This window comes from Oncorhynchus keta, chromosome 29 (assembly GCF_023373465.1).
Source record: "Oncorhynchus keta strain PuntledgeMale-10-30-2019 chromosome 29, Oket_V2, whole genome shotgun sequence".
NCBI classification, from domain to species: domain Eukaryota; kingdom Metazoa; phylum Chordata; class Actinopteri; order Salmoniformes; family Salmonidae; genus Oncorhynchus; species Oncorhynchus keta.
In genome coordinates, this window is record NC_068449.1 from 41,327,716 (window position 1) to 41,351,498 (window position 23,783).

A 23,783-nucleotide genomic window follows, 5' to 3' on the forward strand; every position below is an offset into this window, starting at 1 on the left:
GGCGTCCACCCATGGTTCGCAGAATGACAGAAATCACATTTTAGATGGTGGTAATTCATATTAACAGAACATGCATGTCGAGAATGCAACGTGCAGAATACCGAATTCTGATGTGCACTTTGAAGATGTTAGAAGAACTGTCCATGTGTACTTTTCCTCAGCCAAGAAGAAGAATAACGAACAGCAAAATCACTAGCCTATGTCAATTACTATCCCCCATGGTATAAACGTTTACCTATTCTATTGGTCAGCTTATCGAGAAAGAAATGGCCTATTCCAAACATACTCTGGGACAGTTGTGAGACGATGGATCCCAAATTCATACAACCAGTAGGCCTAGGCTACATTTAAAAAAAAAAAAGGAGTTTGACTCAACAGATCACAACGTTTAGCTTAAAATGGTGATCAACTATTATTTCTTCACATTATACACGCAGCGATGCGCACAACTCAGTAGGCTACGCACCAATGTTCGTTCCATAACGCAACTGTCAGCACACATGCGAGCAGTTTCATATTTTATAGGCCAAGAGCAGGCTATTACCGGATAACGGAAACCCTGACAAACTCAAACACACACACATACACTCAAAACGCTGGGACATCTATGGTTTAACTTCACCAAAGTTAAACCCTACCCCTCACCTAAACCACCGTCCTGTTAAAAGCATTCTGCTGTGTCTGTGATGATGATATGGACATCTCTAAGTGTCTTTACACCCGACTGACCACAAAAAGGTGCCAAAGTGCCTTTTTTCTTTTTCAACACATTGACATGGTAGATGTTACAGTACATGTCCAGTTTTGCCACATTATCAGAAACATTGGGAATTCCCAATTAAATGCGATGGCTAAAGACGAGAGTGAATGAGTTAAAGTTAGTAGATTGACATTTTATATTGAATATTGGACAGTCCTCAGCATCTCTTTCTTTCTTTACATTTGACATTTTCATTTAAACAGTTGGAAACAGAATGGAAGATATGCAAGTGGGAGAACCTTAGGAAGGTTGGCCATGGGGATTGAAGGGATTGAGCGGTATATTTGACTGGCCTTGGAGTGTTACTGCATCGGCCACAGGCTTTACACAGTCCTCAACATCTCTTGCCCTCCTTCCTGTTCTAGGTGTGTGTCTGGTGCGGCCACGGCGGAAGTGTGTGGAGCGGCGCGTGGCTTGCGAATCGGGCTCAGACTCGGGCAGCTCATCAGGTAGCGCGCGGGCGAGCCGCGGCAGCTGGGGCAGCTGGAGTTCTGCCAGCAGCGTTGAGGGAGACAAGGACCCCGACGCCCCGCACCACCGCACACACCACTGCACTACCTCAGCCAGGAAAAGTATGAACGCACTACCGCAGTATGCACGCTCACACACACATACACACACGGCACTATATACAACACACACACACACACAAGCACACATCTATACACCGAGTATACAGTACATGATGCTCTTTCCATGACATAGAGGGACCAGGTGAATCCAGGTGAAAGCTATGAACCCTTATTGATGTCACTTGTTAAATCCACTTCAATCAGTGTAGATGAAGGGGAGGAGACAGGTTAAAGATTAATTTTTTAAGCCTTGAAACAATTATGGATTATGTGTGTATGTGTGCATTCAGAGGGAATGGGCAAGACAAAAGATTGAAGTGCCTTTGAACAGGGTATGGTGGTAGGTGCCAGGCGCACCAGTTTTGTGTGTCAAGAACTGCAACACTGCTGGGTTTTTCACATGTGTGCATCAAGAATGGTCCATCACCCAAAGGACATCCAACTGTGGGAAGCATTGGAGTGAACATGACCTCGTATCTCTGTGGAACGCTTTCAACACCTTGCAGAGTCCATGCCCCGACGAATTGAGGTTGTTCTTAGGGCAAAAGGGGGTTGCAACTCAATATTAGGAAGGTGTTCCCAATGTTTTGTACACTCAGTGTATACACATTCTCCCCACTCGCTACTGCAGCACCTTGGACAGGGAAACACTGTCACAACGACTGCGCTGCTCTTATCAGGAAACGTGCCCCTAGAGCAGGGCTCTTCAACCCTGTTCCAGGAGAGCTACCGTCCTGTAGGTCTTCACTTTAACCCTAATCTAGCGCCACGGTTAGTTAATAACAATAGTTTTTCACATAGTTGGCTTGGGGATTTGAACCAACGACCTTTCGGTTACTGGCCCAACCGCTAGGCTACCTGCAGGAAAACCCAGCCATAGAGTCGCAGATTAACTTTAGGGAATGTGTTTTTTCCCCCTGGTCCCTACATATTGCACCTTTACTATTCCCAACTCTCTCTCCTTCTCATCTGTTGCTCTGTCTTTCATCAGCATAGCCACGTGTCTCCATTCCATCCCGCACATGTGCTTCTCATCAAAATGCCCTCCTTTCACTCCAGAATAGTAGGTCCGGACCTATGCTCTGGAGCTCCGAGGCCTGGGGGGAAGGGGGGGTGGGGTTGGAAGTGGGACTGGAGACTCTACAGAGCACCGTGGTGCTGGGTTAGGTTAGGCCAGGTGTTTTCTTGTCCTTTGGCTCTGAGTGACTTCGTCTGTCTTGGTTAGGGCTGAGATTCTCAAATTCGGCATCTCTGAATCCACGTCAGTGTACACCTCATCAGACATGGAAATGTTGCATCAATCTTTCACCTCGCCTGTTCTCCATCTCTCTTTTTCTCTGCCCATTTTCCTCTCTCCCTCTTCCTCTGTCTACAGCACTCTCTCTCTCAGCCATCTATTTCCTGTGTTTTGAGGGGTGCAAAATCCACTTGTCACTTAAAAATCTTACTCTGATGACTCTTTCTCACACTTGCTAGTGCCATTGGTTTTTTTTCTCGTTGACGTAAGGACCCCAGAAATGTTTCTAATGACCTGCCAAACCCACTCTGGTAATGGCTGAAATGGGCTCAATGGAATACATTGGTTTTCCTGTGCATCTATAAGAACGCTAACACAACGTCTGGGATTTAAACGCACCGTCTCTCGACAGTTACATCACAAGAAAGATATCTTATTTTGATCGGTTTAGATTTGTGTGCAATCGAAAAAGAAAAAAAAGTAATGATTTAGTTCAAATGTTTGCAAACTAGTGGCACTGAAGTCAAAGCAACTTCTGAAAATGAAAGCTTCAATTATAGTGATATTATGTCTGATCTCGCAAACAATGGAAAGCAGGTATAATTAGGTGTAATCCAGAGCTAGTGTTTTGATTTTAAAAACGCATGGTTATCCTTCTCTTGACACACTTGTTGAATTATGCAAGAGAACATGACAACAATAATGAATCATTCATGAGGCTGTCTAGACAGTGCAGGTAAGTGCAGGTAGGCCCTTTATATAAATGTATTCATGAATGCAAATACACCCAGGCAAATGAGGCACATAATATTGTTAATTCTATCACAAAGTATTAAAAAAATACCTGGGAATAGAAAAAAATGTAATACCTGAATTCCCAGCAAAATGCCTGAACTCCATTCGTTATTTGTCCGTGCCAGTACAATGTTTTATGTGCAAAAATTCAGTCAATATCTGATTGATTAAAATAAAAATCTAAAAAGTTTGTAATATTTTTACTGTTGCATTTATTACAATTGTTATTTAAACGTTTTAACAATTTCGATTAACATTACTACCCACGCTCTCTCTCCCTCTCTGACGCTGATATAGTAGAAAAAGCACTATTGTAAAGTGGCTGTTCCACTGGATGGCATAAGGTGTATGCACCAATTTGTAAGTCGCTCTGGATAAGAGCGTCTGCTAAATGACTTAAATGTAAATGTAAATGTAATGAACTAACATGTTTTCATTAGAAAGCAGGGTCAGAGTTGTGATTTGTAGCTGTGTGTCTGTGTCCACAGGGGACTCCATGCAGTACGGCGTCTACCCAGCTGAGAGGGACTGCTACCAGACCATGAACTCCACCCAGAGGTACACACACACACACACACACACACACACACACACACACACACACACACACACACACACACACACACACACACACACACACACACACACACACACACACACACACACACACACACACACACACACATTAACTGATTTAATTGCACAAACACAGACAGATAAATACACACATGTAAACACACACAGGAACCACATAGATTGGAAGACATACTCTTATGGTCATTTAGCAGACTATTTTATATTAAGCTACTTACAGTTCAACCCACAACTGTAGTGTGGCAGGCCCGGCCATTCTCTAACCAACTGAACCACTCTTCTAGTGTTTCAAGAAGTGTACTATCATTCTAAAAGTCCTTACTGACAAAGACACTTTGATCCTATCAACCCTAATGGAGAAGTCAAAGTTCCAATAATAATGATCATTATTTATGTACATTTTTTAAGTGCTTTTCATTACACACATAATCTCAAAGTGCTATATATGTCCCCTGGTGTGCAGCATGAATAACCTGTACAGGAAGGAGCCTTGCCAAAGCCCAACAGAGCCCGCCCCAGTGCCCACCAGCTTTGCCCCCTGCTTCGCTTCTGTAGAAGCCCGCATGGACAGCACCATGGGTGAGTGAAGTGCTCAGTCAATAAATGTTGACATACCTGGACATCAGAATCTGTGTGTAAAATGTATTGTCTGTTATAAATAGAAAGTTGATCTCAAAAAGGGAAGTGCTATAAAATTAGCATGCAAAGGGTATTGTTTTGTTTGTCATTGCATAAATGCGTTTCACGAATGAGTGCGATTGCTGTAAATGTTTGGTGTCATAAATCGGGGATGACCAACCCTCTTTCTGGACAGCCAAGTATGCAGGCTTTTTCTCCAACCCTACTATAAAGCCTGTGTTACTGCTTACCTTGTTATAAATGCTCTATGTTAATTGTTTCCCTCTTCTCTCTCAGATGTGGCGGGCCAGTATTTTCCTGAGGAGACTTGGTCGGCTCCCTCTGTGCCCCTCACCAATGAGTTCAGGTACAACGCCTCAGAGGCCGTGCCCTACGTACCTCAAGCCTCAGCCCCCTTCAATGGGTATGTCACTAAGCCGAGAGGGAATTTACAAATTGTGTCTTTTCTACAATCATGTTGTAGCTTAGGAAGCCATTTTGATTGTCAGGCCATGTCGATCATACAGCTATTGTATACAGTAAGCATTTGCCTATGAACCAGAGTTTATAGTCCTGAGGTGGTGTGCCCTAGTAGGAAGTCGACTGTGTGCAACTCACCCTGCACTATTACCTCAAAGATTTAAAAAAACATTCTCATGTCTACCTACTTCTCATAAGCTTCCCAGTAAAGCAATTAAAACAATCAAGAATGCCAGGAGAGTGCTAAAAATAGCTCACATTAACATATGCATCCTAAGAAACAAGGTTCATGAAATAACTTGCTAATAATAGATGACATTCATATTCTAAAACTCACTTAGATAAAGGTGGTAGCGATACATAGTTACAACATCTACAGAAAAGACAGAAATGCCAGTGGTGGAGGTGTTGCTGTCTATATTCAGAGCCACATTCCTGTAAAGATTAGAGAGGATCTCATGTTAAATACTGTTGAAGTAATATGGCTTCAGGTTCACCAGCGTCACCTAAAGCCCATTCGGGTGGGAAGCTGCTATAGACCACAAACTGCTAACAGTCAGTAACTGGATAATATGTGTGAAATGCTTGATAATGTATGTGATATCAATAGAGGTATATTTTTCTGGGTGACCTTAATATTGACTGGCTTTCATCAAGCTTCCCACTCAAGAAAAAGCTTCAAACTGTAACCAGTGACTGCAACCTTTATTTAACTAGGCAAGTCAGTTTAAGAACAAATTCTTATTTACAATGACGGCCTACCCAGGACAAACCTGGACGATGCTGGGCCAATTGTGCATCGCCCTATGGGACTCCCAATCACGGCCGTATGGGATACAGCCTGGACTCGAACTGTAGTGACGCCTCTTGCACTGAGATGCAGTGCCTTAGACCGCTGCACCACCCCTACTCTGGGTTCACGTTATCAGTCAACCTACCAGGGTATTTACAAACAGCATAGGAATGAATTCATCAACATGTGTTGATCACATCTTTACTAATGCTGCAGACATTTGCTTTAAAGCAGTATCCAAATCCATCGAATGTAGTGATCACAATATAGTAGCCATATGTAGGAAAAGCAAAGTTCCAAAGGCTGGACCTAATATAGTGTATAAGAGGTCATACAATACGTTTTGTAGTGATTCCTATGTTGATGATGTAAAGAATATTTGCTGGTGTGTGGTGTGTAATGAAGAGCAACCAGACGCTGCACATGACACGTTTATGAAATTGCTTTTCCCAGTGACTAATAAGCATGCACCCATTAAGAAAATAACGGTAAAAATGGATAAATCCCCGTGGATTGATGAGGAATTGAAACATATTATGGTTGAGAGGGATGCGGCAAATGGAATGGCTGGCTGCACAACCTATTGGCAAATGTACAGTACTGCAAACTGAGACATCATGTGACTAAGCTGAATGAAAAGAATAAACTATCCGATGAAACAAAGATACATGAAGGATGGTAATACGCTTTGCAGCACTTTGCCAGCTACTTTAATGATTTGTTTTCATCGGCAAGATTAGCAGACTTAAGCATGACATGCCAGCAACAAACGCTGACACCACACGTCCAAGTATATCTGACCAAATTATGAAAGACAAGCATTGTCATTTTGAATTCTGAAAGGTGAGTGTGGAAGAGGTGAAAAAATCAACCTGGGTCTGACAACTTGGATGGAAAATTGCTGAGGATAATAGCGTACAATATTGTGACTCCTATTTACCATATTTTCATTCTAAGCCTATAAGAAAGTGTGTATCTCAGGCCTAGAGGGAAGCAAAAGTCATTCCGCTACCCAAGAATTGTAAAGCCCCTTAACTGGCTCAAATAGCCGACCAATCAGACTGTTACCAAATTGTGTTCGACCATATTTATTTGTATTTACGCTACAATGCTATTTTACAGTAAACATATTGACAACAGACTTTCAACACTTTATAGGGAAGGACATTCAACATGCACGGCACTTACACAAATGACTGATTGGCTGAGAGAAATTGATAATAAAAAGATTGTAGTAGTTGTTTTGTTAGACTTCTGTGCGGCTTTTGACATTATCGATCATAGTCTGCTGCTGGAAGAGCGTATGTGTTATGGCTTGACACCCCCTGCTATATATTGTTGATAAAGAGTTACCTGTCTAACAGAACACAACAGGTTGTTCTTTAATGGAAGCCTCCAACAAAATCCAGATAGATACAGAGAATTCCTGATTCCATGTATGCGGATGACTCAACACTTTACCCGTCAGCTACTACAGCGAGTGAAATTACTGAAACGCTTAACAAAAAGCTGCCGTCAGTTTCAGAATGGGTTGCAAGAAATACGTTTTCCCTAAATATTTCTAAAACTAAAAGCATTGTATTTGGGAAAAATGATTCACTAAGCCCTAAACCTCAACTACATATTCTATTGAATAATGTGGAAATTGAGCAAGTTGAGGTGACTAAACTGCTTGGAGGTGTTGATGCAACAGTAGCTAAGATGGGGAGAAGTCTGTCCATAATAAAGCGCTGCTCTGCCTTCTTAAAACCACTAAGTCAAGAACAGACTATGGGAGGCGCGAACAGACTATGAGAGGCGCACAGTGCTACATAGAGCCAAGGCTACATGGAACTCTATTCCACGTCAGGTAACTGATGCAAGCAGTGGAATCATATATATATATATGCATTTTTAAAAAGAAAAACACACCTTATGGAACAGCGGGGACTGTGAAGAGACACAGGCACACACATAACACACACACACTCTACACACGCGTATGGCTTTTGTATTGTTGATATGTGGTACTGGAGTAGTGGCCTGAGTGCACAGACTTAATGTGTTGTGAAATGTAATGTCATGTAATTATATGTAACTGCCTTTAATGTTGCTGGACTCCAGGGATCCTTAATAAATGCAAATGTGTTTACCCCTGTGATGTGGTTACCTGTCAAATCATATAGTTTTTTTATTGTGAAATTATGTGTGTTAGCTCATTTACGATTTTGTGTTTTCGTTAATGTATATTTGTGTTCTTGAACAGCTTCCCTTGGAACAGTGCCAACAGCCAATGTAACAGCCCGTATGCATACTGTGGCCAGGGCAACTACATGTCAGCAGGTAGGCGTCAAATCTACTGTGTTATTGTGTGTAAAATGTCTTATGCAGGTCTCCCTTGAAAAGGGCGTTTGAGCTCAATGGTACAACCTGGTGAAATATCATGGGAAAAACACTTACCATTGTATCTGTACCATCGGTCCACAGGCAACACCAACTTCCACAACAGTTTCCCGTGCCAGCCAGAGAGCCAGGCGGTAGCCTACAGCCACCGGCCCAGCTGGAGCGAGGAGTGTTCCCAGGAGGCTCCCTCATCCTGGGATACAGCCGGCTGTGTGGGCAGCAAGGTAAACCCCCGGGACCCGCTACTGGCTCCATTCAACCTAATCCCCCTAATATCTATCATTACTGTCCCCGTCTGCCTCAGTCAATGACCTAGTCCTAACCACGACTTCGTGCAGGTTTACTAAGTGTCTGCACCAAAGAAAAAGCTAAAACAGGAAACTGCCTTCATTTACACTTAAGATTCATGTTTTTTTCTTCAAACCTTTATTTTGCCCTTTTGATCCGTCCGCAATGTTTAACTCCTTGTTGAAAAAGGCATGTGCAAACATTTGTAAATCTCTCTCAGTTAAGCTTATTAGTTAATATTATATATTTATGATTCTAATATAAAGTATAAAGGATTATTTGGAATTATTTAAGTGGAAAATGAATGTAAGTGTTATTGTAACTCATCTGAATCTGTGGAGCTACCGTTTTGTTGACTGTCTGTTTTCTGAAACGCCCTTGGCCTCTGTAACCTCTGTTTTTCCCTTTTGGTGTGCTGTCTGTGGTTACCAAATTTAACATCACAATCTAACTGTGTCATTTATAACAAAGCAAATAGAGCTTATAAAATAGGAACTGCAATCTCTGCGGTTTGATGGGAATCTAAGGAGTGAGGCTTTGTCTTTTTCTCTTGAGTGGAAAACTTCCACTTTTTACAAACTACCCACCGTGGTTCTGGCCTCAGAATGGGTCAATACAATGTTGATCATAGTCGTTTTGGCTGTACTCATTGACAGTCTCTCTAGTCATTTTTGAAATCTCATTTTGAAATCTCACAGTATCAACTTTACTGTAGCTTTCTTTTATGCCTGCTACGGTCGTCTGTGCCATCCGATTGGTCAGCGGTAGACCTATAGAGCACTTGATTTTCTCTTTGGGCCCGCTGTGATCGCAGAGTTTGTACCTTCAGACACATGAAGTGGTTGAAAATGGCAACAGTTCTAGAGGGAACATTGTGTGTATAGGAATTCAAACATAGCTTCTCATAAACTTTACTTTTAGATTTTTGCCATCAACGAAGTGTCCAGCAACATTTAATACGATCATTTCTTTGTAAAATAAATGGTGCCATATCTTTTCTAAACCATATTTTGTTTCTCTCTCTCTCGCTCTGTTTCCCCTGTAGCCATATTTCCCTGGCACCAGGAGCCTGTCCCCCATGTCCAGTCTGTTCGGTTCCATCTGGACCCCCCAGAGTGAGCCATACCAAAGCCACTTCCAGCCCGAGCGCTCAGTCCCCATGTCCCCAGTGTGCCCCGTCTGCCCCATCACCCCACCTCACGCCCCCTTCAACCGGGAGCCCGGGGGCATGTGCCGCCCCAAGCAGTACTCCAGCTTCAACCCTTTCGGCCCCCACATGAACCTGGACATTTGGAACTCCTCATCCAACCGCAGCTCAAACTCGCAGCTGTCCAACGACTCGGGCTACAGCGGCGACGTTTAATAAAAACCTGGCATTACCGACGACAACAAACAAAAACGATGCTATAAAATAAAGGAACAAGAAATGAATGTGCTTTTATCGATAATGGGGGAAAAATGTGAATATTCCTTTACTTTTATGTTCCTTTTTTTTCAAACGTTCAATGTTGTGAAAAGTTAAGCATTTGTTGTATATTTTTCTAGATGTTTTGCAGTTTTGATCATAGAAAATAAAATAAATAAAAAAAGTTTTGTACTTGATGTCTTGTTTGCTTTGTCCCCCACGCTACAACTATTTAGAATATGGCAGTAACCGAAGGACCGCATAAGCCTGTTATCTTTGCCATCCATCTAAATCACTTTCATACAGCAGTTTAAATTGCTTTTTAAAAACAAGTATAACCAGAAAATGTCACAGAATTCAAATGTACAGTCGTGGCCAAAAGTTTTGAGAATGACACAAATATTAATTTCCACAAAGTTTGCTGCTTCAGTGTCTTTAGATATTTTTGTCAGATGTTACTATGGAATACTGAAGTATAATTACAAACATTTCATAAGTGTCAAAGGCTTTTATTGACAATTACATGAAGTTTATGCAAAGAGTCAATATTTGCAGTGTTGACCCTTCTTTTTCAAGACCTCTGCAATCTGCCCTGGCATGCTGTTAATTAACTTCTGGGCCACATCCTGACTGATGGCAGCCCATTCTTGCATAATCAATGCTTGGAGTTTGTCATAATTTGTGGGTTTTTGTTTGTCCACCCGCCTCTTGAGGATTGACCACAAGTTTCCTGGCCATGGACCCAAAATATATTTTGTTCCTCAAGCCACTTAGTTATCACTTTTGCCTTATGGCAAGGTGCTCCATCATGCTGGAAAAGGCATTGTTCGTCACCAAACTGTTCCTGGATGGTTGGGAGAAGTTGCTCTCGGAGGATGTGTTGGTACCATTCTTTATTCATGGCTGTGTTCTTAGGCAAAATTGTGAGTGAGCCCACTCCCTTGGCTGAGAAGCAACCCCACACATGAATGGTCTCAGGATGCTTTACTGTTGGCATGACACAGGACTGATGGTAAGCTCTCACCTTGTCTTCTCTGGACAAGCTTTTTTCCGGATGCCCCAAACAATCGGAAAGGGGATTCATCAGAGAAAATGACTGTACCCCAGTCCTCAGCAGTCCAATCCCTGTACCTTTTGCTGAATATCAGTCTGTTCCTGATGTTTTTCCTGAAGAGAAGTAGCTTCTTTGCTGCCCTTCTTGACACCAGGCCATCCTCCAAAGTCTTCGCCTCACTGTGCATGCAGATGCACTCACACCTGCCTGCTGCCATTCCTGAGCAAGCTCTGTACTGGTGGTGCCCCGATCCCGCAGCTGAATCAACTTTAGGAGATGATCCTGGTGCTTGCTGTACTGACACCTTCTTCACAACAATTGAACCGCTCTCCTTAAAGTTCTTGATGACCCGATAAATGGTTGATTTAGGTGCAATCTTATTGGCAGCAATATCCTTGCCTGTGAAGCCCTTTTTGTGCAAAGCATTGAGGGCACGTGTTTCCTTGCAGGTAACCATGGTTGACAGAGGAAGAACAATGATTCCAAGCACCACCCTCCTTTTGAAGCTTCCAGTCTGTTATTCGAACCTAATCAGCATGACAGAGTGATCTCTAGCCTTGTCCTCATCAACACTCACACCTGTGTTAACGAGAGAATCACTGACATGATGTCAGCTGGTCCTTTTGTGGCAGGGCTGAAATGCAGTGGAAATGTTTTTTGGGGATTCAGTTCATTTACAGGGCAAAGAGGGACTTTGCAATTAATTGCAATTCATCTGATCACTCTTCATAACATTCTTGAGTATATGCAAATTGCCATCATACAAACTGAGTCAGCAGACTTTGTGAAAATGTATATTTGTGTCATTCTCAAAACTTTTGGCCACGACTGTACAACAGGTGATGCCCTAATAATATACAGTGAAACTAAGTGAAATAGAGACCAAACCAAGTAATCAATTGATTCAAATCACTGTGCACAATTGATATCAATCAATTAAAAGTATGTTTATAAAAGTCCAATTTTTAAGATTCTAGGATGAGGATATTCATTGTTGATCTTCGACCATGAATTGAACTATACTGAACAAAAATAAAAGCAACGTGACAATTTCTAGTTCATATAATGAAATCAGTCAATTTAAATACATTCATTAGGCCCTAATCTAGGGGCTGGGAGGGCATAAGCCCACCCACTTGGGAGGCAGGCCCAGACAATCTGAATGAGTTTTTCCCCACAAAAGGGCTTTATTACAGACAGAAATACTCCTCAGTTTCATCAGCTGTCTGGGTGGCTGGTCTTAGACCATGTGGAGGTCTGTTATTGTCCCCACCACAAGGTGCACCTGTGTAATGATCATGCTTTTTAATCAGCTTCTTGATATGCCACACCTGTCAGGTGACTGGGTTATCTTAGCAAATGACAAAATGCTCACTGACAGGGATGTAAACACATTTATGCAAAACATTTTATAAAAAAGCTTTTTGTGCCGGATGGAACATTTCTGGGATCTTTTATTTCAGCTCATGAAACATGGGACAAACAATAATACTTGATAAAACCAGTCCCCATGTTTCACTCTGGCTTCACTTCCTCTTTTGACTCAATGTCCTGTTCCATATGTATTGTTGGACAGAGAAAAGGGAAATACTACATTATGCTCACTATTTGGCATCATTTCCCTGGCTACCCAAACTCCTTGCTACGGCCAAACGCTACGCTATGCCACGCCATTCCAATGGACAGTATATTGCTTGCAAGAACAGGCGCCAAGGGTATTTGGGACAGTCAAATTGTCACTGACCGGTGAGGGAGACTCAGAACACATTTTAGAAGACGGACCACTCTTATGTTTGTTTGAATCAAGGAACCTAGTGGTTTATTTTGCTCTACATTTCTCAAGTTCTAATAATTAAAAAATAATTGTCATAGCTGTATAAACACTGTGGCCAGTTAATTAGGTACACCACCCCGTTCAGGAAAATGGTTCGCTCCTACAGACAGTGAGTCACGTGGCAGTGGCTTGCTACATAAAGCAGGCTGAAAGACATTGAGGCATTCAGTTACTGTTCGATTGGGGAAAAGGACTGACCTAATCGACTTAGTGCCAGGCACGCCGGGTCCAATATCTCAGAAACGTCCGGCCTCCTGGACTTTTCACGAATGACAGTGCAAGGCTTTACCGGGAATGGTAAGAAAACAAAAAACATAGTCAGTGGCAGAGTCCTGTGGACGAAAAAACAGCTCGTTGATGAGCTGTCGAAGGAGAATGGAAAGAATCGTGCAAGCTAACAGGCGGACAACAAACAGGTAAATAATGGCGCAGTATAACAGTGGTGTGTAGAACGGCATCTTGGAGCGTAGAACTCATCAGTCCTTGTCACGGATGGGCTATTGCAGCAGAAGACCACACCGGGTTCCACTCCTATCAGCTAAAAACAACCAGAAGCGGCTCCAGTTGGCACGCAATCACCAACTGGGCAATTGAGGAGTGGAAAAACATTGCCTGGTCTGATGAATCTCGCTTCCTATTGCGTCATGCTGATGGCAGAGTCAGGACTTGGAGTAAACAGGATGAGTCCATGACCACATTCTGCCTGGTGTCAACGGTACAGGCGGGTGGTGTAATGGTGTGTGGAATGTTTTTTCCTGGCACATGTTAGGTCCTTTGATAACAATTGAGCAACATGTACATGCCCTGAAGAATTCAGGCTGTTCTGGAGGCAAAGGGGGTCTGACCCGGTACTAGATGGGTGTACCTAATGAACTGTGTATAACTAGCTGTATGTTGTATCTTACAACCTAGTTATTATAATCTGAATAATTGGGCACACTTGTATGAAGAAACATTTTAAATGCTTATTTTCATGTCTATGAATTTGAGGGGTTACATTTCTCCAGCCCGATCCATCAGCAGACACAGGGATGGGAAGAAAGATTTCTTGAGCAATCTTGAGGAGCTTGTGTTCCATGTCAGTGCTCTAGAAGTCTATGAAAATGGACTTTTAGAGTACATTGGACCTGTTGGCAGTGTAACACTTCGCCTAAACAATCAATTTTAGAGAAAAATGTTCTTGGTTTACAACAGGGTTCCCCAAATTTGGCCTGTGGATGGTTTTATTTGGCCCCCCAAGTTTTTTGAGCACTTGGAAGACTGGAAAAACACCAGTTGGCTCCAAGTGATTTTCATTTAAGATATCTGTTCCCAAGTATTCCCACGCATAATAGAGACACGTGATCGTGTACAAATGTAACCAAAGGTTTAAAATGAATATTTTTAGTCAAACATATGTTTGGGCTTCTTGCGGTCAATTTGCAGTCTACAAATTATTTGTAATTATATTCCTGCCCCCTTACCGTCCATTAAAGATAAAATAGGCCTGCGGCTGAATCTAGTATATTTCATATCCCAACACAATATTAATTTTCACAGAGACAGAATCACAAAGCAATGACAATGGGGGGGATTTTGGGCAGTAAAATACAAAGGTGTGAGAAACATTGTTCGTAGAGATGTCAGTGTTTTCGACATAGCTTTTTATTGAATTACGAACTCAATGCTGTCCTATATTGAGGTAGAGGTTTCCACATTTATTCTGACTGGCCATTGGGGCAGTGGAGACAAGCCTCACCTAGGCATGCCAGTCTCTCTTGGCTAAGAGTTAGGAGAGACCGACTGCATCACTTCTTTTTATAAGAAACAATGTGTTGAAAATCCCAAATGGTTTGCATAGTCAATTTACACACAGCTTTGACACACACACTTATGCCACCAGGGGTCTTTTCACAGTCACCAAATCCAGAACAAATTCAAGAAAGCGTACAGTATTATATAGAGCCCTTATTGCATGGAACTTCCTTCTATCTCAAATTGCTCAAATAAACAGAACATCTGGTTTTAAAAAAACAGAAAAAGCAACATCTCACTGCACAACGTCACTCCCCTATTTGACCTAGATAGTGTAATGGTTTTCTTCCGTTGAAGGAGAGGACCAAAGCGCAGCGTGGTTAGTGTTAAACATCTTTAATATAGACGATAACCGAGAACACTACAAAAATACAAAACAATAAATGTGAAAACCGAAACAGTCCTGTGTGGTGAAACAAACACAGACACGAAAACAATCACCCACAAAAACACAGTGACACAGGCTCTGGACAGGCGGGAGACTCTAGCAGCTCTGGGCAGGCGGGAGACTCTAACAGCTCTGGGCACGCGGGAGACTCTAGCAGCTCTGGGCAGGCGGGAGACTCTAGCGGCTCTGGGCAGGCGGGAGACTCTAGCAGCTCTGGGTAGGCGGGAGACTCTAGCAGCTCTGGGCAGCTCAGGCGGCGCTGGGCAGACGGGCAGCTCAGGCGGCGCTGGGCAGACGGGCAGCTCAGACGGCGCTGGGCAGGCTGGAACGCTGGAGAAGAGGAAGGCTCTGGCAGCGCTGGACAGAGGAGCTCTGGCGCCTCTGGACTGAGGGGCTCTGGCGCCTCTGGACAGAGGGGCTCTGGCGGCTCTGGACAGGCGGGACAGAGGGGCTCTGGCGCCTCTGAACTGAGGGGCTCTGGCGCCTCTGGACTGAGTGGGGGAAGCTCTGGCAGCGCCGGACAGTCGGGAGACTCCGGCAGCACTGGAGAGTATGAAGGCTCTAGCAGCGTTGGACAGGCGGGAGCACCTGTAGCCAAAGAACGGAGAGACAGCCTGGTGCGGGGTGCCAGCACTGGTGGTACCAGGCTGGGGACACGCACCTCAGGGTGAGTGCAAGGAACAGGACACACCGGGTTGTGAAGGTGTACTGGAGACCTGGTGTGTATAGCCGGCATCAAATCTTCCGGAACTCCAACACAAGTTTCAGGCTGAGTACAAGGAACTGACACAGGTGGCATCGGACAGCTAACACGCTCCTCAGGGCAAATGCCATGCATACTACGCCAAACCAACACCTCTCTCTTTACTCTGTCCAATATTTCCTCAACATTCTCAGACGCACACCTCAACTTCGCCGACTGCTCTGATTCCATACATGGCTCCTTACGGTAAACAGGGGGAGTTGGCTCAGGTCTGACTCCTGACTCTGCCACACTCTCCCTGTGCCTCCCCCAATACATTCTTGGGGCTGTCTCTCGGGCTTCCAGCCGCTCTGCCGTGCTTGCTCCTCATAATGCTGCCACTCTGCTTTCGCTGCCTTCAGCTCTGCTTTGGGGCGGCAATATTCCCCTGGCTCTGCCCAAGGTCCTTTCCCGTCTAGGATCTCCTCCCAAGTCCATTTCTCCAAATAGTGCTGCCTCTCCCACTGCTGCTGCTGCCTCTACTGCTGCTGCTGCCTCTCCCACTGTTGCTGCTGCTGCCTCTCCTGCTGCTGTTGCTGCTACTGCTGCCTCTCCTGCTGCTGCTGCTTACCACGCCGCCTGGTCCTTTTGTGGTGGGTGATTCTGTAACGGTTTTCTCCCGTTGAAGGAGAGGACCAAAGCGCAGCGTGGTTAGTGATAAACATCTTTAATATAGACGATAACCGAGAACACTACAAAAATACAAAACAATAAATGTGAAAACCGAAACAGTCCTGTGTGGTGAAACAAACAAACACAGACACGGAAACAATCACCCACAAAACACAGTGAAACCCAGGCTACCTAAGTATGATTCTCAATCAGTGTTCCAAGATGGAGTAGCAGTCGAACGTCTTGTCGTGTCCCTTGTATATATCGTTTTTTATATTTTTTAAACATATTTTTCTTTGCATATCTTTTAAAACATTTTGTTAAACCTCAACTTCTAAATATTCTCCTGCAACCCGCCTCACCCAATGTAGCTATTTTCTTCTAAAGTACTTATATCTACTTTGGATCCGGAACCCCTCAACTGAAGCTAGCCAGCTAACTACCAGCTATCAGTCAGCAAACCATTGCTAGCGGTCTTCAGCTAACCGGTCATCAGCTAACCTTTAGCTCGGAAAGCTCTCGCCAGTTCGAACAACGCAACTCTAACCAGAGCATAACGGACCTATTATTTTTTTATCCCCGCATTCCCACCGGATTCCCACCGCAAACGGAACATTTTCAGCTGGATTCTTCACAACCAGCTATCTAGCTAACCGCAACCCCGGATGATTACTCCTGGCTAGCGTTTCCACCCACTTAGCTTGAAGCTAGCCCGGCCAGAGCTCCTGTGCTACCACCGAAGCATACTCCTGGGCTACAATATCCGGACCCTCGACCGGTCTATCGATGTCACCGCATGAAGAGGAATAAACAGACTCACCCCATCGCGACGTCCTTGCTTGCTAATTCGGCCTGCTAACTACTAGCTTGTTTAGCCCTGGTCCTCTAACTACTACCTTGTTTAGCCCTGGCCTACTAACTGTTAGCTTGTTAGCACAGGCCTGCTAACCGTCTGAATCGCCGCGTCCCAAACACTCACTGGACCCATATTTACTTTCTCTTTTCGATTTTTAATTTGTTTATACCTTCCGGTAACCTGCCTCACCCAATGTGATACGGAATCACCATTATTTTTAATTTTTAGAACACACTCAAGAACCTCCAGAAGCTAACAAGCTAACTAGCTACAAGCTATTTAGTCATTGTTAGCCACTGCTAACTATTTTTTTTACCTGGATAACACTTGCCAGTCCAGCTTCCCTGCCCCATCCACCACTGCCCCCCTGGACACTGATCACTTGGCTACATAGCTGATGCATGCTAGACTGTCCATTAATCACGGTACTCCATTCTGCTTGTTTATGTTTTATCTGTCGGCCCCAGCCGCACTCAGGCTCTGCGTGTAGTTAATCTGACCCTCCTTATCTGTCGGCCCCAGCTGCCCACTGCACTGAGGCTAGGTAACACGGTCACCACTGATAAATCCATGATTATCGAAAACTTCAACAAGCATTTCTCAACGGCTGGCCATGCCTTCCGCCTGGCTACTCCAACCTCAGCCAACAGCTCCGCCCCCTGGCAGCTACTCGCCCAAGCCTCTCCAGGTTCTCCTTTACCCAAATCCAGATAGCAGATGTTCTGAAAGAGCTGCAAAACCTGGACCCGTACAAATCAGCTGGGCTTGACAATCTGGACCCTTTATTTCTGAAACTATCCGCCGCCATTGTCGCAACCCCTATTACCAGCCTGTTCAACCTCTCTTTCATATCGTCTGAGATCCCCAAGGACTGGAAAGCTGCCGCGGTCACCCCCCTCTTCAAAGGGGGAGACACCCTGGACCCAAACTGTTACAGACCTATATCCATCCTGCCTATCTAAGGTCTTCGAAAGCCAAGTCAACAAACAGGTCACTGACCATCTCGAATCCCACCGTACCTTCTCCGCTGTGCAATCTGGTTTCCGAGCCGGTCACGGGTGCACCTCAGCCACGCTCAAGGTACTAAACGATATCATAACCGCCATCGATAAAAGACAGTACTGTGCAGCCGTCTTCATCAACCTTGCCAAGGCTTTTGACTCGGTCAATCACCATATTCTTATCGGCAGACTCAGTAGCCTCGGTTTTTCGGATGACTGCCTTGCCTGGTTCACCAATTACTTTGCAGACAGAGTTCAGTGTGTCAAATCGGAGGGCATGCTGTCCAGTCCTCTGGAAGTCTCTATGGGGGTGCCACAGGGTTCAATCCTCGGGCCGACTCTTTTATCTGTATATATCAACGATGTTGCTCTTGCTGCGGGCGATTCCCTGATCCACCTCTATGCAGACGACACCATTCTATGGAGGCTGGTACCAACACATTCGTATGTTCGTGTGACTTTGTGGCTTTCATCTACCCACCTTAGTAGATGGATCTGGGGCCTATGAATGCGAGTCACCTGATGCGGTGAGAGGGATGCCCATCGAGCTGGACTATTCCCACTTCAGACTGTTAGATTTAAAAAACGACAGGGCCGCGTTGAAACTGCTGGAGCCCATTGCCAAGGAAACCGTCCCCAAAAGGCTCTGTAAGCTGTGAAAGGACATGAACTCTAGGACCTACCTGCAATGGCCAGAAGATGACAACCAGTGAACTGTGTTTTGGCAAAGTCTAAAAGTGTCAATACAAAGACCTGAGCAGAAAGCTTGAAAAATACATTCATTTGGAGTGAAAATGTAGGTATGCTATTGCTGTGCTGCTGTTATTTGAAACAATGGAATTTCCTTAATGTGAAATGTTTTGTTTATTAAAAGGTGCATCAATGCAATTCAGGGTAGTGTTCTGTAGGCAAAAAATGGGAGATAATGTTTTGAACCCTACCAGAGATACTGGATATAATGAGCAAATGCTTGTGTCTCCATCCAAACCATGGGATTTGTTGTCCACAGAGTGGAACGTTGGGCTGTCAAGTTCACACTTATTCCTCTCTTTGGATTTGTGGATACATCTTGTTATTTGAATATTAGATGAGGGGTGTTGACATCATCCATTGAAATGACTTGGAAACAACGTTGATTCATTGGCTGTCTCGAATTTCAACAACGACAACTCCAACATAAAGTGTTTTTTCTCAAAGGTGCCAGGATGTCACTTGCATCATACTTTTAAATCAGTACACCCGTGACAACCTAAGCATTACGGAACCTCTATGAGATCAAATAAGCCATCAAAATAGCAATTCATTTTTATCTTGACTAAATTTGTCAATCTCTCATTGCCCCCCATACAAAAACGTGTAACTTGCTAATGAATGATCTTCGCAATGTGGACAGATTTTGGGTCTTTTCGTTTCCTATCTTCCTCTCTGACCTTACAACCTAGGCAGGCTCAATCCCAATCAATCACTCTTCACCCCTATCAACTCTTTATTGACCTCAATTCTGAATACGTTTATGTCAAGTAAGAAATGTAGGTGCTAAGCCTAGTTTCCATAATCCTGGTCGCACTGTCCTCAGCACCTGCATTTTAGAGCAAACCTGCTTACCTTGATCTCAGTTGCAGTGTGTTAAAATCTCTTATCTACCACTAGTGGTCATGCAAGACCTACCAAGGGTTAGATTTAAATCCCTGACATGTTACTATGATGATCAGTTTTCTGACATATTGTTTCACATTAGTCTACAGTGATCATAAGGAGACAAAATTCAATTGGTATGCTTGGTCAGTATTTTTTGTATATATATATACAAAGAATACTGACCAAGCATACCAATTGCAATGTGTATATATATATATATACCCCAAGCGACTTACAGCTGTAATCGCAGCAAAAGGTGGCGCTACAAAGTATTAATTTAAGGGGGCTGAATAATTTTGAACGCCAAATTTTTCAGTTTTTGATTTGTTAAAAAAGTTTGAAATATCCAATAAATGTCGTTCCACTTCATGATTGTGTCCCACTTGTTGTTGATTCTTCACAAAAAAATACAGTTTTATATCTTCATTTTTGAAGCCTGAAATGTGGCAAAAGGTCGCAAAGTTCAAGGGGGCCGAATACTTTCGCAAGGCACTGTATATATATATATATATATATATATATATATATATATATATATATATATATATATATATACACATTTTAGGGGGTACATCAGCTTTAATATTGCAGATAGATTGTGGATTCTATCAATGTAATTAGCTGTATCATATCTAATCTCCCACATATTTTTTGGTAAATATATATTTTTATGTATTATGTCTTTATTATTTTCCCTTAACCCTACCATCCCTCCCCTAATTTGAGTAAACTAATGGACAACAATACTTAGGCTTTTACTTCCTGCGGATACACACTATATACATTTTACGGACACATTTGACTTTAATTATCTTTTTTATTTTTTTATTTTTTTAGTCCCACCCTTCAGCGCTCCCCTCAACCCCTCCCAGCTATCTCTGAACACCATCCAGTCCCACCCTTCAGCTCCCGTCAACCCCTCCCAGCTATCTCTGAACACCATCCAGTCCCACCCTTCAGCTCCCGTCAACCCCTCCCAGCTATCTCTGAACACCATCCAGTCCCACCCTTCAGCTCCCGTCAAACCCTCCCAGATATCTCTGAACACCATCCAGTTTTGATTTATATTTGCCATATATTTCTAAACTGTGCTGTGATGTTTCACAAAAGTTCTGAACCTTTCTATTCTCATAGTTTCTACAGATTGTATATTAAAGCAAACGTTTTTGGCTGAGAGTATTATTATATTATTGACTGACTATGACTTTTTAATCACCCAGCAGTGTTATTTGCAGAGTTAGCTTCAGATAAATGTTGCAATTCTTCAACCATTCCTGAACATGCTTCATATGGGCAGTACCAAAACAAGTGATCTAATGATTCTGTGTCTTTGCAGCAAAATCTGCAGAACTGGTTTGGTTGTATCCCCTCATACAGTGGGGCAAAAAAGTATTTAGTCAGCCACCAATTGTGCAAGTTCTCCCACTTAAAAAGATGAGAGAGGCCTGTAATTTTCATCATAGGCACACTTCAACTATGACAGACAAAATGAGAGAATAAAAATCCAGAAAATCACATTGTAAGATTTTTTATAATATAATAATAATATATGCCATTTTGCAGACTCTTTTATCCAAAGTGACTTACTAAGTGACTTAGTCATGTGTGCATACATTCTACGTATGGGTGGTCCCGGAATCGAACCCACTACCCTGGCGTTACAAGCGCCATGCTCTACCAACTGAGCTACAGAAGGACCACATAAGGTGTGTGTTTACCAGAGATGGTAATGTGAAGAACAACATGACTTTCACCAAAGTTAAATTATGATAAAACGGATATCATTTGGATATGACGTAAAAGAGACCGTGTCCAAGTACTAAAGTTATCCGGTAAAATGCCTTTTATTTCGTGACAACCCTCCGTTATTTTCTGTAATTAGCTTACCATTAACTTGTAAATAATGATCTTGTTTTTATTTTCCTGCAAATATTTAATACAAATGATCTGAATTTATAATTTATAATTTATGAATTTATTTGCAAATTATGGTGGAAAATATGTATATGGTCAATAACAAAAGTTTATCTCAATACGTTGTTATATACCCTTTGTTGGCAATGACAGAGGTCAAATGTTTTTGTAAGTCTTCACAAGGTTTTCACACACTGTTGCTGGTATTTTGGCCCATTCCTCCATGCAGATCTCCTCTAGAGCAGTGATGTTTTGGGGCTGTTGCTGGGCAACACGGACTTTCAACTCCCTCCAAAGATGTTCTATGGGGTTGAGATCTGGAGACTGGCTAGGCCACTCCAGGACCTTGAAATGCTTCTTACAAAGCCACTCCTTCGTTGCCCGGGGGGTGTTTGGGATCATTGTCATGCTGAAAGACCCAGCCACGTTTCATCTTCAATGCCCTTGCTGATGGAAGGAGGTTTTCACTCAAAATCTCACGATACATGCCCCCATTCATTCTTTCCTTTAACGGATCAGTCGTCCTGGTCCCTTTGCAGAAAAACAGCCCCAAAGCATGATGTTTCCACCCCATGCTTCACAGTAGGTGTGGTGTTCTTTGGATGCAACTCAGCATTCTTTGTCCTCCAAACACGACGAGTTGTGTTTTTACCAAAAACTGGAAAAGTAAAGTTTTTACACCTAATGGTGCTACGATGCTCTGAGATACGTACTTTTAATTAGCGAGAATTTAAAGTACGTATCTCAGAGCATCGTAGCACCATTAGGTGTAAAAACTTTACTTATCCAGTTGCGGCCCACTTCTTGGAGGCAGGCCACTCGATTTCGTCTCTACGTTATATTGGCATCGAACATGTCACCCTCCCTAGTAGAGGGGGTGACCTTGATCATTTATTGTTAAAACGAGAGGCTGCCTGGATCTTTAATTTAAAGACCCTTGCGCCGTTCGGTCTCAACGTAGACTTTGATCTGAAGCCATTCTTGTGATTATTGTGACTTTGCCATTGTAATTGTTTGTAAACTTGTGTAGTCAAATTAATCTATGATTGTATGCTATCCATTTTTTGTTTATATGCTGTTCTTTGTATGACATTTTAATATTTGATTATTAACCAATGGTATTAGGCCACTCTTGGCCATGATTACAGACACCTGTGTCTTTTGAAACTATATAAACGAGTCATCCCGCAGTGTTTGTGATTATATACTGATGAAGACAGCTTGGCTGTCGAAATGTTGGTATTACATTTTTGCATCTGAGCTCCTAGAGTGTTTATTTTCAAGTCTTTTATACTGATAACAAGTTCAAACAGGTGCCATTAATACAGGTAACGAGTGGAGGACAGAGGAGCCTCTTAAAGAAGAAGTTACAGGTCCGTGAGAGCCAGAAATCTTGCTTGTTTGTAGGTGACCAAATAATTATTTTCCACCATCATTTGCAAATAAATTCATTAAAAATCATACAACGTGATTTTCTGGATTTTTTTTTTCTCATTTTGTCTGTCATAGTTGAAGTGCTATGATGAAATGAAATTACAGGCCTCTCTCATCTTTTTAAGTGGGAGAACTTGCACAATTGGTGGCTGACTAAATACTTTTTGACCCACTGTATATTAGTCTATATACATTCTACTGGTTGCAAGAATTGGGTATGGTTTAAATTGAAAAACAATACGTTTTGAATCCGGCGTAGTATTGTGTATCAGTTCATAAACCATGTACCATGGAATCGGTACATCGACAATCTCTTCCCAACTACAATATTTTGCAGCCTGTATGGCACAGCTTATCATTTTCTTTAACCAGTTTTGGTCTTTAATGCAGGACTGACAGACAAGTTCCTTACCTTCTCCCTCATCCACTTGCCTCTTCCATTTTTACTAAAATACTGTAATTAGTTGGTTGTAATTTTGGATAGAGCAGACATTTCAATAGTTTTGTTGGCATAACTCTACCAGTCCTATGTATGACATAAGATTATACTGTTTTTTTTTCTCCAATAATATCATTTTTAAAAAATCAATTA

At 42.8% G+C, this 23,783-nt stretch overlaps 1 protein-coding gene across 9 annotated transcripts in view; it reads left to right on the forward strand.

Moving 5' to 3' along the window:
* Positions 1-10,121, forward strand: part of LOC118362911 (transmembrane protein 131-like) — a 99,546-nt gene extending 89,425 nt beyond the window's left edge. For 8 of the 9 annotated variants that reach the window (XM_052486579.1, XM_052486578.1, XM_052486582.1 and 5 more), the window contains 7 exons: positions 1,126-1,332; positions 3,853-3,922; positions 4,422-4,537; positions 4,874-5,000; positions 8,095-8,171; positions 8,316-8,455; positions 9,565-10,121. In XM_052486579.1, the coding sequence (XP_052342539.1) occupies positions 1,126-1,332; positions 3,853-3,922; positions 4,422-4,537; positions 4,874-5,000; positions 8,095-8,171; positions 8,316-8,455; positions 9,565-9,882 (1,055 nt within the window). In that variant the 3' untranslated portion in view covers positions 9,883-10,121. The remainder of the gene's footprint in view (positions 1-1,125; positions 1,333-3,852; positions 3,923-4,421; positions 4,538-4,873; positions 5,001-8,094; positions 8,172-8,315; positions 8,456-9,564) is intronic. The other variant, XM_052486581.1, reaches the window with a different exon arrangement.
* Positions 10,122-23,783: the final 13,662 nt, after the last annotated feature.